At 35.5% G+C, this 16,111-nt stretch overlaps 1 protein-coding gene across 1 annotated transcript in view; it reads left to right on the forward strand.

The window, feature by feature from the left end:
* The window catches only part of MARCHF1 (membrane associated ring-CH-type finger 1), a 123,551-nt gene that overhangs the window by 20,844 nt on the left and 86,596 nt on the right, over positions 1-16,111 (forward strand). The window contains exon 2 of the mRNA XM_085319893.1: positions 15,703-15,842. Coding sequence (XP_085176019.1) covers positions 15,741-15,842 — 102 coding nt within the window. The 5' untranslated portion in view covers positions 15,703-15,740. The remainder of the gene's footprint in view (positions 1-15,702; positions 15,843-16,111) is intronic.

Raw genomic sequence — 16,111 nt, forward strand, 5'->3', positions numbered from 1 at the left:
TTTCAATTGCTTACTCTTTACTCTGAGGTCAGTATTGATTGAGACTTCTGTGCATAGGCATATGGGAACAGACATACATAAATCCAAACTCAAAGCTTGCTTATAATTGTTACTACATAGAAAGAGATGACTGCATTGATATGTTTTCCATAGTGAGATCTTGTAATGCAGATGAGTGAGCTGTAAAAAGCATAAAAATAAATGTATTAATGCAGTCTGTATTTATACCTCCCTATCTGTGACCTAGGATGCAGTCATCTGTCACACAGTAATTTACTCTTATTTCATAAATCTCTTATTTCAATCCCTGTTTTGTATTATATTAGACTATAAGCTCATGGAGAGTGCCACTGAGTTTGGCCCTTGGAACTGAGTTCCTTTGAAACAAATTTTCTGAAACTTCACTTGAGTTTTTTTCAGAATATTTAGAATATTTCCTGTTCTATAAGTGCTCAGATGTTAACAGGATTATTTTCTATTCAAAAATAATGCCGTGATTATACAATTAAGAATTATATTATTGATTTTCTGCACAACAGCAAAAAGTGATTAAGTGGGATCCAATTTAAGTCACTTTTGAGATCTACTTCTGCATAACTAAAAGAAGACAGATACTGTCTTCACTTAGAGATGTAATTCTTTACTTTTTATTCCTGTTTATTACTTATAAGCATGCTGTTAAAACACAAGAAGAAATAGAAAAATAGGCTTGATGCTATTTTTGTGTACAATTAATAATTCTTTAGTAAACTCCAGACACTTCTTCGTGAAAAACAGCRGAACTGCAAAGATAGCCGAAGAGAATATTCTATAGCTTGTGATCTTTTTGGATAGTACATGAGAAGATAGGAGCTTCTCTTCGTAGCCTAAGCTGAACTGACAGTATTTGCATTTGAAAATTTCATGTTGTAGTCAACATTTCATGGCAAATCACTGAAAAATGAAATGTTGAGACCATTTTTATTGTTGCTAATGAAAACAAATCACTGTATAAGTAAACTCTGTAATATTTAACTCTTTATAGTATTTAATTGAGCAACTTTCCTTGCCGCTGGAATGTTTTCAGTAGGAGAATAGCACAAGAGGGGGGAAGTCAGAACGATACAAAAAGTCATTTCACTGGTGAATTGGCTTGTCACTGTCAGCATGCYGAAATTGAAACCAGACTGCAAGTCTCAGAGGGCGATACAGATCCTATTTTCAGTAATGTTCACCTACTGCTGTGAAAGTATTAAATTAATCCTGTAGAGAGAATGATAATGGGACACTATACAAGGCATCCACTCAGTTTGGTTCCTAACTGAAAAAGCATATGCTTTTTCATTTTTGGATTAGTTAATGTTTGTGTCTCCTCCCTCAGCTTTATAACTTTTCTGTTCCTTACAAAATGTTGGGTAGCACATCTCCATACGGAGTTTGTTTTACCTTTTAGCAGTCTATAAATCATTGAATTATTAAAGTACAGTTATAACGCTTGTATCTATAAGCTGTACTATTGTTCAAACTGCCTGGAAAACAGGTTTCCCACAAGCTCTGATTATTACGTCTTTCTTTCTCCAAACTTTCATCTCACTGTGCCCTAACAGGAATGTTATATTTACATCTTCTTCTCCTTTGTCATTGTGGTGTGTCCACCCATAACTTTGGTGCGTTTCTTTCCTCYTAATGTATATGTAGACATGGTTATGAGTACGGGAAAAAACACAGCCAGCATCTGCCTCAAGGGATTATATTTAATTTTTCTGATTCTTTTAAAGCTGATTCTCTTGGCAAAGTATTTATTTATCAGGCCAGATTTCAACTTGTTCTTGATTTCAAATCTAACTTTCTCCTCGCTGAAGAAGTACTTTCCTGCCAAATCTTACTCTCCCTCAGTTGGCTTTGAATTTGTTCAAAAATATGCCAGGCTGTATTTCATTATTTTTGTTTTTAAAACTGAGTCAAAGGATTTCAAGAAAAAAGAACATTGGGCATAAATTGAGTATCAGCTCAAAGGTAAATGTTTCAAATAATCAAGGCAGCCTGAAAGAACAAGCCATTTGTAAGTACATGTTAGAGAGGTGAATATATTGCTGATTCCTGATTTTTTTCCCCCCCATCTGAGGTATTTCTTTTCAATATCTGATCAAATAAATCCCTAGCAGAAAAAAGTGAGCTAAGGAAGATGTGCCAAAAGGGATGCTAACAAGATGACCTAATTCTTTCTAAATTATGTTAGTAGAAATGCTAATTCATGCAAAATTGAATGTATTTCCTTCACTCTAGAAGGGTTTTGTGTTAGAAGAAAATTTAGCTAAGATCCAGTTTAAAGACAAGGGAAGATACCTTTTTATATAGGGCATATTAGTCTCTCTTAAGAGGAATGATCCTCTCAGAAGATTGTTATATATGGTATTATTTCATTACTGCCATAGAAAATTAAACTCTGGATGTATTCTTCCAGAAATTTTTTTGTGTGTGTGTGTGTGCGGGGGGGGGGGTTTTGTTCTGCGGGGGTATTGTTCTGCTTTGTTTTTCTAGTGCAGAACCCTAAACTTCCTCAGAAAGTTTATGATACTAAGAATTTTCTTCARAAGATACTGAAGCTAGAGACTAATCAGATTGCTTACTGACTTGTGGATAAGCTGAAAAATTTCTTTCGCTGTTTTTTTTTTCCCTAAATTTCTGGAGCAGATGTGTGTCTTCTATATGAGACATAAATTGCAGGATGTGGTAGAGGTGATGAAGTCTACACTTCTTTTTTTTCTTCAAAAGTTGTCATAAAATTACCAGCTGTATTCCCATGGGTGTATCACTAAAATGCCCTACTCACATGTACACGATCATTGAAATTCTGGGAATGACAGATTTCACTGAGCCAGTTCTCAAACCAAATAATATAGATTTGCTTAATTAGGTGAAACATGATCTTGAAATATGAGATTTTTAGTTTTTCAGACTCTTAGAAAGCCTTTTTAAACACACAAGCCCGTATRTTCCTCATGCTGTGCAAAAACTGTTCAGAGGGAGGAAAGGCAATTAAAAATTCAGAGATCTACTGGGACTAGGTAACTGAGGAAGACACATAATTTTAAGGGTCTGCACCAAAGATTTCAGTCTAAAGTCAAGAATTAATTAACTCAAGCCTACAAACCTTTCATTTCTAGTTGGCTACTAGAAGATTCCTGAAAGCCCAGGCAGAATCTCTTAATGACGTGTTGTAAACCAGAAAGGACAAAGCCAGTATGAAGGCACTATATACGGCGGGAATGCAGCATCCTGGAACTTGCATGCAGTAATGAGTTACCTACTGCAAGTCTGCCAGCTGCTTTTAGGCCTTCTAATTTAGATAGAAGACTGTTTTAGCTGCATGAATATGGTAGGGTTTGAAAAATATGCATGTTACTGTGAGGGCCATTTTTATCCTTTTCTCTCGCAATATGAAAATGCTGTGTGCTGCAGAGGTGAAGAACAAAATGATACCATGTATCTACCCAAGACTTCACAAATAAACTTTATGGATATCACAGGTTTAAAATGAATGGTCTAATATTAGTGCAAATACCTTTAAAGGACAAATGTTAAATTATTTTTCCTGTGGAAGAGCCAAAGAGAGAGAATATTTGAGGGAAGAATTTTTTCCTTCCTAAATCTGACTCCATCTAGTCCCAGTGAAGGTCATTCTGAAATCCTGCAGAAGATTCTGTAGAAGTACTCCATCAAAGCAACTTTTTGGCTCTRTGTGAAGCCAAAGAGTTGAGATCTGTGTGTGAGTTCTAATAGTCTCGTACCAGAGTAACTTAAACATTACTTGCAGCTTATGTTCTTTGGGAATACAGTCACACTTTGCTGTTAGCAAACAATTACTGTCAGGTAAATATCTGAAACTAACTTAAGTAATTTTCTGTTAAGCTGAGGTTACCCATTATAAAACAAACAGGATGGTAATCATAGTTTATGGGAATCTYGTTTTATGCTTTGTTGGAAACTGGACTTTCAAATATAAATATTTAGATGTACTGGCTATTCAGAATTAGGTTAAGTATATGTCTGAAATTTAGATGTGTGAGAGTAATAGCTCTGTGATGACTTTTCTTGGAATGTTATTATCATAATTATTGCTTTAGCAACCTGCTGTTCATCARTTCTGAACATATGGTGAGTTCAGTATATGAGAGAGTTTTTTGGTGTTAACTATGGAGAGTTTTTTTTTTTGTTTTGTTTTGTTTTTTGGTTTTTGGTTTTGTTTTCTGTAAGTAAGCAAGCAAGCTAAAAAATGTCTCAAAGATTCTAGGTAGAGTCATCTCCCCAAACTATTGTTCTTAACCTTGGAGCCCCAGAAGCAGCAGAAAGCTGGTGGGGCAGTGTTACTGARAACAAGAATCTGCCTCTCTTGCTTGACACGTACCAAGTAGTTTTGGTTTAATTCTGGCTAGCTGACACAAATGAGAAAGTGGACCAGGTACTTCATTCAGACAAATATTTAACATACTTACCTGCTGCTTGGTGAATGAAATTAATTGTTCTCCACAAATAAAGACTGAACAGTGAGCCTAAAATGGCAGGGAGTTTAAACTGATGCCTTGCTAAAAATACTACYGTTTGTTTCCTAAAAGTTCTATGTCTTGAAAGAAAGAGATTTAAGTGTCKGAACACAACAACTCTCAGTACGGTATACAAATTGCTTTATGCTAGAAATTGTATTTCAAATATTTTTCTCTCTACGAGCAGGAACAAAAATCAGTGAGCATAAAATACTTTGTGTCTTGGCTAGCGTATTTATTTCTAATGCTATATGTTGTATACCGTAAGCCTCTGATAGCTCTGTGTTGAATTTATTTCTAATGCCATATGTTGTATACCATAAGCCTCTGGTAGCTTTCTGTTGACTTGATAAATTGCTTGGATTGATCAGCGGTGGTCAATAAAGTGTATCTAAATAGAATTGTYTTAATATTTATATAAATAGCATTCTCTGGCATGGTCATAGTAACTGTACAGYAGAAGACCCTAATTGATAAAGTCCTGTAGTTTTTAAAGGTGCTTGATATTCTTCTCATCTGTACACTTTGATTATTTTGTCAGTCTCTGAACATGTGAAATGCACATTTTAGTACTTCTGAGAAGATTCCATCCACTATTGCAGGACTTTTTTTTAACACATTCTCAGTTGGAAGTGAAGAGAATCTGTAATTTTCACACTTTTATTACCATGTCTCTTTATACTTCTGCTGAGCTTACATGAAACAAAACATGTTTTACTTCTCAATGTTTCTATTTCAGAACTCTTTTTGATACCTTTGTAACTCTAAGGACTGTGTGGCGTCTTCTGTAAAGCCGTAAAAAATACTCCTTCTGCAGTAAGGCTACTGCTCTACTAAAAAGCAAATTTGAGCTGACACCTTCATTCAGACTGCTGCTCCTGTGATGAGCTTTTTACTGGATGGGAAAAGAACTTTCTAGAATGAAGTTTTGTCACAACCCATATGTATTTATTTTTGTCTTATGGTGGAGCAGCATTTAATTGTCATCTTTAACAAACAAAAAAAACCCTAAAAATACAAGCTATATTTTGCCTGGTGAAGTGATCTCAGGTGTCAGATAGAGGTATAAYCTTAATGAAAATATATTTTCTGTTTGGCAATTTTCCACTTTCTTTCAGTGCAGGCAATGCATTATATTAACCTGTATTAACAGCAGACATTAAGACTCTAATTAAGCAAACTGTGGTYGCATGGGTTCTCAGTAAAGACTTAAGTAAATATATATGCTTGGAGAATCAATATATTCTTTGTCTCAGAATAGTCCATCTCTTCCCTGAGGGCACCATCTCGTAGTCATCTTTGTTTGAACAGTAACTGGATGGTCATTTTAAACATTCTGGAAAGTCTCCTCTGTCAGCCTGAGGCTCTGATCCTTCAAAATGTGATACACCTTCAGTTCTCATCGACTTTGTACRGAATATTTTGGTACTTAAGGGTTCAGGCACAAGATTAGCACAGTCCTCCTCTTTCTCCTCGATTCTACCAAACCATAAGGATTTGCAGGGTGGATTAGTAAGCCCTTAAGCATGCCCATGGAAGTTCAACTATAAGCACGACAATAGCCGAAGACCGCTGTCGTATTATAGGATTTGTCTCCTTTCTCTACCTGCTGCTTTGTTGTATTATATTTTCTGTGCACGTTTCATTTTCCCATTCCTCACTTCACAGTTTAATGTGTTTAACCCCAGTATTTGAGTATCTTACCTGCTCTTTCGCATTTGTCTTTCAATTTTCTGCCTCCGCATTATTAGGAAGTCAGGATTTGACATGGATTTGCTATACCCCCATATTACACAAGCCGAGGAGGAAGAAAYCTGTTTTTCTCTTTTGAGTCTTAGAAGTGAGTGCCTCAGTAGCCATAACTACTACTGTCCCTCAAGGCACCTTGAAGTAATACTTAGTTTTGCAGGTGACTGGCYTGCAGTTACATACAGTTTTTGATTTCAAAATTTGTTTCTCTCTATTTAGTTTTCTAAATAACTGTTTAAGTTGAATATAGRTCAGCTACCTACATGTACCTTTGCATTCCTTTCTGTTTTATGTTGTTTCACTTTTCCAGAGGCAAACTCGAGTTCTGTGGAACTATATACCRAAAGGCACCTTACGCAAATTTTACCTGTTGAGGTAGTATTTAGCAAGRATCTTCTCAGACCGCTCATGCATTTGAAAGAGAGAAGATGGGAAGACACTCRGAAATAAAGTACTTTCTGTTAGCTAGCTGAGAATTGTAGCGTGGCATATATTTYAAATTGTAAGTAACTCTCCTCATAATGTAGTAAAAATTAGTTTGTTAAAGTTACATGGGTCTGTAGATGTACTTCTATGAATACCTACTAAATTTTGAAAGATGTTGGTTACAGCAGCTTGCCAGAATTTTGTTGTTGAAATTCTTGTTTATTAACACTTTCTCAAACATTCCTAGTTTAGTATATTTTTTTTGAATAGGATGAAAACATCAATGTCAAACAGGAAGGATACTTGCTTACTTTAGGTGAAAGAGCACCTTCACATGAAAATGCTACATTTAGAGGTACTGATCTTRAAAGTAAATAGTTTAGAACAGACCCGGAAATACCAAATTATTGCAACCCTTTGTTAAGCATTAAAAGAATAAAAATGGTTGAATTAAGTGTAAAATGTGTTAGTGTCCAAATGAATAAAAATTAGCTTCAAGGAACTGTACACGTTAGCAAAGGAGACATGTGGACCAGTTCAAGAAAATAGTCTATATGGAAGAGCTGATGCCTGTTTTAGGGAGTGGAATAAAATGTGTACTTAAGCTGATACTGAAGGCAAAAGAAGCTGGACTTGGTAAGTGAAGAGGCAGAACTTTTTAGAAAACAGGAAAAACTGAGCCTTAGGAAAGAGAGATGAAAGAATAGCCAGCCTCTCTCCTTACAGTACAGGTWTTTAAGTCCAGGTATGACCCTACATCAGTGAATTTACGTTACCTGTTTGGGCTGCAGAAGGCTTTTGGGTTAAGCTCTTGCCAAACAGCAAATACTGTGACCTTTGACAAGGAATTTGATGCAGGTTATCAATAGTATAAGCTGTCTTTGACAAGCTAAGGCTTGCCTCTTACACTTCTTTGGTAGGATGGAAAGAATAGCACGTTTACCTCAGAAATGCTGCAAAAGCAAATTGTTCAGAATTTTGAGCAGTTTAGTTACCATGAGGTAAGGGCATGCGTATTTAAACATGAAGATAGCTCATCAACTGACACTTTAGAGATACTCAAGTTAGCCTCAGCTGAGTTTGCAAGATGTCATATGACTGCTTAAGCATAGTACCGTGCTGCTATGGAATAGTTCTCATGAGGGCAAGGCTTAGCYGTGGAGCTGCTCTTCAGGAAAGCAGTTAAACAGCTTTTGGAACAGGATCTTTGYACAGGACTACCCTGTGTTACGTAGCTGCTCCGGGTCAGACCAAGGGGATCTCTGCACCACGTGTTACAGCATGCCATTGACTCAAATATARCACTGGTGTTCACCATAGCCTGAAAGAAAGTCATATGGGTGGTAGCAAAGTCAGAGGACGTTTAACTGTGACATGACATGCTTCAGTAGATTGTCAGAGGTCAGAATCAAGCCTTCTGGATAGCAAAGGATACGACTTTGCTGTCTGACCTGCTGTACCATAGCCATGGCAGGGTTGTAAGTCTTTTTATGTTAACCCTGTCACTAAAGAGAGACAGAGAGCAGTGCTGTGTAATCAAGCTTTATGTCTGTCTTCTATATGATCAGGATCTCAGTTTTACAACCTTACATTTTGACAGTATTCTTGCTAATGTCACCTATCTTGGACATGCTTTGGAAATACTTGCAAGAGGGTGGATGCATATTTTGTGCGTAGAGTATCTGCATTAAATATCTGTTTCACTAAACTAATTGAAGCATACCATTAGAAATAATCCTGTTTCCTACCATTGGGTTTGCACCTTCAACATACCCCCTTCTGATATCTATTATGAAGATCATCACTTAAGATCTGATCTCTGCTAGCAGGATCTGATGCCAGATGGTGTATTCAGGTTTTTTCAGGATAAACGGATCCCAGCTATTTAAGTTATAAATAATTACTGGCCTACTGGCCTAATGCTACAATTACCAGTAACAGCTTCAGTAACTATTCCCTTACATAAGTAAAGTATATGTTAACCTGTGATGGTTTTTAACTACAATTACCAGAAGACAAATTTGAAGGCAGGCTTTAGAGTAGATGCCTATGTATATCTCAAACTGCTGAAGTAATACTTTATTTAAATTGGCTTCTAATTAGATAAAAATAAGTCTAGTGACAAGTTGAAAGCAAATAGTCTTGTGTAGTCTTTAACAGCAAAGAGAAAATCAGGTTATACTTGGAGAAATTAAGCATGAAAAAAAAAATGGAAGGATTATGTAGCCTGTCTGGTTTTTATGCTTCCAACTGACTTGGTGAAATAACTAGAAGTGTTTTGCTGAATAGATACGGAGTGTAGACAGATACCAGAAGACTGGAGAAATGTTAGCATGGTATTCTAAACTAAAATTAAGGGATTCTTAAAGATGTCCTCAAATAGTATCAACTTAGGGCTGAACTTCATTTATTATAGGACTTTTTAAAAAATGAAGCAGAACTTGAAAAACCTAATCCATATAATATCTTTTCATAATGTTTACATACCATTTGCTATTTAGTGAGTAATTATTTAGTGGTAATGCTTTTATACTATGATTGGGAGATAAATACTGCACATAGAGTCAAATTAATAAAGCGTATACTGCAAATAAATGCCTTATGTAAGCACCTTGATTTAAAAAAAAATCAGCAATGATGTACAACCACATTCTCTCTCTTCCTTCAAGAGTCAGCAGAGAGTACATGCTGGAAATATGCCGAATGTAATGGACTAAATTGTTATCCTCAAGTTTCTCATTTAAACAAATACTTTTCTTAAACAAATACTTCATTTTCTTTGTAAATACTGAGGGAACCTACTGGAACAGGTTAGAACTTCACAGAAGTGTTTCTRCTAGCTTAGTTGATTGCATTCCTATCATTGTGAAAATATATCCTTCATCTCTGGATAAACCATGTCAGAATGAGGAAGAGCTTTGCAAGGCAGGCTTCTTTTACATTGGAGAACAAAGTCCATTAAAGACTTAGCTTTTGTGCCTTGTGCTTTTGGATAACTGCATGCATAACTTCTTTTWAGTTAGTTGATGCTTTACCTTCTCATGGACTTCCCACTGTTTCTGTGGCTCCCCTAAGGAATGTCCATCTTCTGAGTGTGTACTGTGGTGTTAGTTAATACCTGCATTTACCAGGTAACCAGAGTTATGTTTATATAAAGTCAGTAACAGTAAATAAAGATTTCTTCTTTTAATTGGTCCACATTTTGTCCTTACATTCTTCTCTAGTGCAAAGAGATAGAATAGCATTGCTAGAGACTTACAGAGAAGAAAAGACTGTTAAGTTACTCTAAATAGCCTTGTGTGTTTTAAAATTGTATTCTACTTTACACAGGAGTTACTTCTCRTTCTGTGAAAAAGAATGTGTGAACTCGAAAAACAAATATTCCCACACTTTAATGTCTTTRGTTACCTAAAACACAAAGATTCTTTTCTTAGAAAACTTGTGAAGGTGTCTTGTCACTCTTTGGATATAGTGTATATGTGAATAATATTACCAAAGACATGTTAGCTGCAATAATTTGTGAATCAATCATCTTAAAATTATTTTTTTTCATTGATTAAACTGTTTTGAGTAATGAGTGGAATGTGATTGTGTCCTGAGTTAGARTTCTTTTGGTTTGACCAAAGAAATGAAAGTCTCCAACGACTAAGAACAATTAAAATATATATGTATATATTTAGCAGTATTTAACAAAAAAGAATAAACCTTCAGTCTRTCATTAGTTGGAAATAATGATATTGTTAATTATGGTACAAGAGAGTCAAAATAATCATTGCGTAGTCTCTGTTTGGATAATATATCTGGTAATTAAGAAAGTGCTAGTTGATACTTTGAATCAAAGCTTAAATGAACAAATATTTAAGTTGTTGAAAACTTGAATATAATAATGCTCAGAATACAGGGTGCACTCTAAAGAGAGGTGCTGGTACTGTGGCTGTATTTTTAAAGAGCTACTGAGAATGACCCATTTGGTAAGTATAAATAAGTTACATGACCACTCTGGTTTATGCTAGCGAAATGCACTTGAAGTCTTGATTGGTTGCATCATTGTAGATGTCATGTGTGCTTATTTTTGTTGGTGTCTACATTTTTTTTTAATGTAGCTAGTAGGTTATGCATGTGTTTTAGCTAATTAGTGTGAGTCTCAGTCAGGAATATGTGAAAATTTTACTAGCTTAGTAGCCTTTGAGGCTACAAACAGCTTTAAAAATTTTTAAGTTATAGTAATTAAATGCAAGTCTCACCTGTTTCTTAAAAAAATTACTCCTCAGTTTGGTGGGTCARTTAGTACTTAGAGCTTTCTATGAAAAAATTAAAATAATTTTCACTGAAAATTTTCATATTTGGATATGGTAGTTATTTTTTTCTGTCTTTAAAGAGCTACCACTGAATATTTGAGAACCATTTGAATGATTACATGTATTCTAATAACACTTTTCTTTCTTTTTTTTTGTTAATGTAGTCTTCAAAAAGGAGGTTGAACTTCTTATTTTTAAAAAGTACTGAGTACAGTTATCACGTTATTATGCCGTGGCAGCACTGAATTGCTTTCACGAAGCAAGGATAGATAGGGTAATAGTGACTGGCTGGTGGCTTATGGCTGCCTTGTGGCACAAAGCCAGGACCAGCTATTGGAGCTTTCCAATGAATCCAGCCCATGAGTATAAGTTTATATTTAAATCAGAGTAATTGATTTGAAGTTACAGCTTGATAAGATTCAGACAAGAGATATACAAAGAAAAAGAGGGACTGTATTTCTCCCAGTAGAGCTCAACAATTGATGGTTATTTACAATTAAATATTCCTGCAGATCTACTCTTGGAATGTTTTGACAATTTGCCAAGTCATGCAGTGCGTTTTTGTGCTGGACAAACACCATCACTTTGATTGCTGTTGGGACTCTTAGAATACAGAGATCAAAACTATTTAGCTTAGAKAAGGAACAGCATGTTACGCATTTAATTTCCTACTGTTTTATGCTAGTTGTTAGATCTTACTAAGGACTGAGAAAGCTGAAATGTCTCATATATTTTGTCGTAATTCAGACTTTGTTAAGTATCTAAATCTAATTGTATCCCTGAATTAAGCTCAGAGGTTCTTTTCTTCTCTCCCCAGATTAAAGGAACATTAATTTCTGAGATATTATGCTTCTATTTCCTATAACTAGTTAATTTGAATACATCATCCACTACTTATTAACATTGTATGAGGTCTGCTTCAATCTGTCGTGTCCCTTTGCCTGATTTCTAAGTAAAAAGACTCCTCTGGAAAAGTATGAATAAATTAATTCTTTTATTTGTAAATAAATTTATGAGAGCTGAATTAAGAACTCTTTAGAAAATTGATCTGGAGTTGCTGTTCTTCAATTATGCATGCAGATGCAAAGTCCTCAAAGTTCCCCTTTCAGTTGTGATCCAAACAGCAGTAAACATGACTTTGACTCTTGAGGAGCAATGAAGAGGAACTGCAACTATTTCAAGTACTTGGTTGTATGTCCCAAGAGGAACAGAATAGCATTCCCTATTCCCTATAGTTAGGGGATTCTTTTTTTTGACAAGTATGGACTATATAGAAGGGATTGAATGATGCCTCCTTGCAGATCCTTGAGGGACATTGCTGTAGGTAGCATGCATGCCTTGGTGCAGGAAATCCATTCCTCTCTAAAGCTGTAGTGCAAGCCACAGACGCTAATGAGCTCTGAATTAATACGTTTTTAGTAGGTTGTAAAGCTTAGGAGAATGCAGACTTCTTGACAGCTAATACTGCAGAGCCTTTAACTATTAAAATGCTGTATGCCTGCCTGAACCATGCACAAATTCRTAGTGTGAGGATTTCAAGTAGTTAACTTTGTAATACTGAGCTGCAGCTGTTGCCTGAAGTTTTATGATCCTTTGTCAATTCTAAATACCAGGAGGATCCAGCTGTGCAGAGCCATTTTGTAGAATATTCCCCAGACTAAGTTATTTTTGAATTTCATCTGTGATCAAACTCAAAATGTGCAGTGTAACAGCTTGTATGCTTATATGTGATGTTTGGAATTGTATTCTCAGACTGAATTTGCTCGTATCACCCCGAGCATGAGGAGAACATGGCTCTCTGGAGGGACTGAATTTTGCATTAATTCTCCACACTAAAGCATCTCTGGAAGAATTTGTTGTACAGTGAAACCTGCRGTGTTATAGGTTTGTTTCTACTGAAAGTTTACCTGAAAATTTAGTAAAGGCAAAGAAGCAATCAGAAAGAAAAAAGAAAGTTTGGCATATAGCTATATAAAAATACAAGTCTAAAAGGGCAGTAAAATAGTAATCTGTAAGAAGTACCAGAATAGTAAAAGGGTCTTCAATGAAAATCTGCAGCATTCTCACTTACAAAGTGAGCAAGAGTGCTGGTGTTTACTGTATGTAATGGTTCAAAAGGAGCGTAATCTACTCATATGGGTTGGTGCTTAYCACTGCTTACCAGTGGGTGCAGCAGATTTTCCAACTGGCCTTAGAGCTCTAGGGTAATAGTGTGTTTTATTCCTTCTGTGTCTTCTCAGTTGCTTAAATAACTAGGTTAACTTCCTTGCTTTTACAAAAACACGTTTGTGCACATTCAGTCCAGAGAAAATGTAAGACTGATATCTTTAAGTTTTTTTTCCCCCTACAATATTAAAAAGATTAGATATGCTTTCAGAAAACTGTTAGAGGAGGTTTTTCATCTGAACAATGTTCTGGAGAGATATATCTTTTAAAAAGAGACTGAAATGTTATTGKTTTAAAATCCAAATGAAGACTTTTTAAAGTTCATGATTTTCAAAGTCATATYCTTTCTTCAGGGATGAAACAAAGCAGTAAAGGCCTCCCAAGCAATGAGCTACACCAGCTAAATGTGTAGCCGTCTTAGTAGCCTGCATGTTCATGGTGTTTCTTCAGAGGAACAGGGAAGTTTGAGATATATTTTTTTAGACRCAGCAAGCCAAAAAATTATACATACATTCTTTTGGGCTGTAATCTTTATATAATATTCTTCTGAAGGAGACTTCAAAAATTTATGTCTTTATTCYAAATATGCATTTTGTGAGTTTATTTTCTATTTTTTTTAAGAAGGATTTGCTTTTTTCCAGTCAGCATTAGTCTCTAGCTTACAAGCCTCGGCACAAAAATGMACAACAGTAACTTACTGATCATAGGAGACTGCAGTCCAGAAGTCTTAACAAATGAAATCTGCCCATAAGTCCTGTGCAGTGCAAAAAGGACAAGTATTTTCTGCAAACTGTTTTTCTATCCATGAAGGTTCAGGTGACGTGGAAGTAGCATGGCTCACTATCCTTTCTACAGACTTCACTTGCAACAGCATCTCTCCGCCCGACCCCCACGGCAGTCCAAAACAGAGCAGCAGCAGCAGCTGGGCACCTTTGCCGTCCAGTGGATGGAACTGGCTGGTTTCATGCCTGCTGCAACAGAAAACTTGTCCCTCCACTCATACGCGCTACTTACAGGGCAGTGTGTGAAGAAGCACAGGGACAGGTTCCAGAGCAGCAGGACCAAATGATTTGGTTCTCTCTGAAAAATCTAAACAATACTGAAATGCTTTCACCTTGTAATTTTAAATGAAAACTAGGAAATTCCGGTCAAAATATATTTGCAGAGACATTTTCCTGTCTCAGGACACTTTTGTGTGTCTAATAAAAAAAAAAAAAAAAAATAGCAGCAAGACTACCTGAAGTAGAAATTAGGCTTCACCATTATTTCAATTCTGCTTAATTGGTAGATAATGTTTCAGGCACAAAAATGATCTAGTAATTAGCTAGGTTGTAGTAGAAACTTGGAAAGATAACCGATTATAATTTTTATTTTTCAAGTTACGATGTAGGACAGTATGGGARTGCCTACCCTTCTGCTATTTGTTCTGATCCTTTTACTTAAGAGTACTTTGTGATATGTTGGATAAACAATGAAAAGTTTTTAGAGCATGGAATCATTTTTTGAGTCTGTATACAGGTTGTTTAAATGCACCAGGTTTTCACTGGAACTCATTTTACTCATAAAAGAAAGTTTGGTATGTAAAGGTCTGCTAGTTGCATTCACATCACTAAGGAAAATAAACGATCTTCCTTGTAGGACTTGCGAGGTAGCTTAATATTTATTATATTTCATGATGCTATAGAATAACACACTTTAAATTTGAAATGTTATAAACTGCCAGATTACTAATTGCTGTAGAGTCTGTAAAGACAAAAAGCTCAGAGTTTTTTTTTTTTTTTTTTTTTTTGTAATTAATTAGTGAAGTTCTGCACTGAAGACCTATGCTTTCTTTCAATTGGTAAAAGTAAATTGTGAAATTTTAAAATACGTAGGTTTCTTACACTTAGTAGAAACTTACTAGTGCTGTATTGACTCAGTATCTCRGTATTACTTAAAAGGTGTTTTGTTACTGTTACAAATTAAAAAGAAGCTGATGTGCAACTTAGTCTGTAGTAATTATTGCTAATGTGTGTGCATTGAGTTTTGTATTTACAATACATTTCTTGTTTAAGCCAAGCTGGGTATTCCAGTATATGTGGGGATGAGTATGTATATGTATGTGTGTTTCCACACTATTGATTTGTAGTCTATATCTTTTACTGCTTTAGAGCTATTTCTGCTTGTTTCAGGGAATGTAGGGTATTGTATCCAAACATTATGGCTTTAAGAATGATCTCATGGTTACCTTATAATAAAATTCCTTTAAAATAACACTTTTCTTATTAAAGTGACACTTAAGATTTAACATTGGAGAAGACACTGAATTTTCTGGCACTGAAACAGTATTAATGCATGAAAGGTGTGCTATAAATAYATAACTCTCTGCTAACCAGCATGGCATAAAGCTCCAACGTATTTTAAATAAGCTAGTTCTTTTAAGAATATTTCCAGCTTGTTTAGATACGACTTAAAATGCTGTTTTTAAAGGCATGCATCCAGAGACATGCACGCAATAARTTCAAAGTGTCAATGTTTCAGGGAATCTAAATTATTTTCAGAATTTCAGAAATTGAGAAGGGATAAGTGGAAGGAGAAAATGTTGGGCTGGTGCCAAGCGATAGCTCGTAACCCTCACAGACTTCCAAACAGCACAAGAACGCCCGAGGTCTCAGGTGATGCTTCACATAACTCTACTTTGGTGAGTGAAAAGTTGCTTTTCATGATGGTGGCATGTGCAGATGAACTTCCGAGCTGTTGAAATAATTTAAAGAAAAGTAGCATTTGTGTTTTGTTGCACTGCCTCAGTGTTTGAAATCCTTTGACGTTACAGCTATTTACCTTTTCCACTTGCTAGTTTTTCATCTTTTATGTTATGCATGGTCCACTCTGGTTTGCATGCTATGTCTATAAATCAGTATTGACGTTCTGTGAATAATATATATGAGTTTATACCCTGTACCTTTAAGT

Source organism: Rhea americana, unplaced genomic scaffold (assembly GCF_003343005.1).
Source record: "Rhea americana isolate MKP2758 unplaced genomic scaffold, rheAme1 scaffold_60, whole genome shotgun sequence".
In the NCBI taxonomy this organism is placed as follows: domain Eukaryota; kingdom Metazoa; phylum Chordata; class Aves; order Rheiformes; family Rheidae; genus Rhea; species Rhea americana.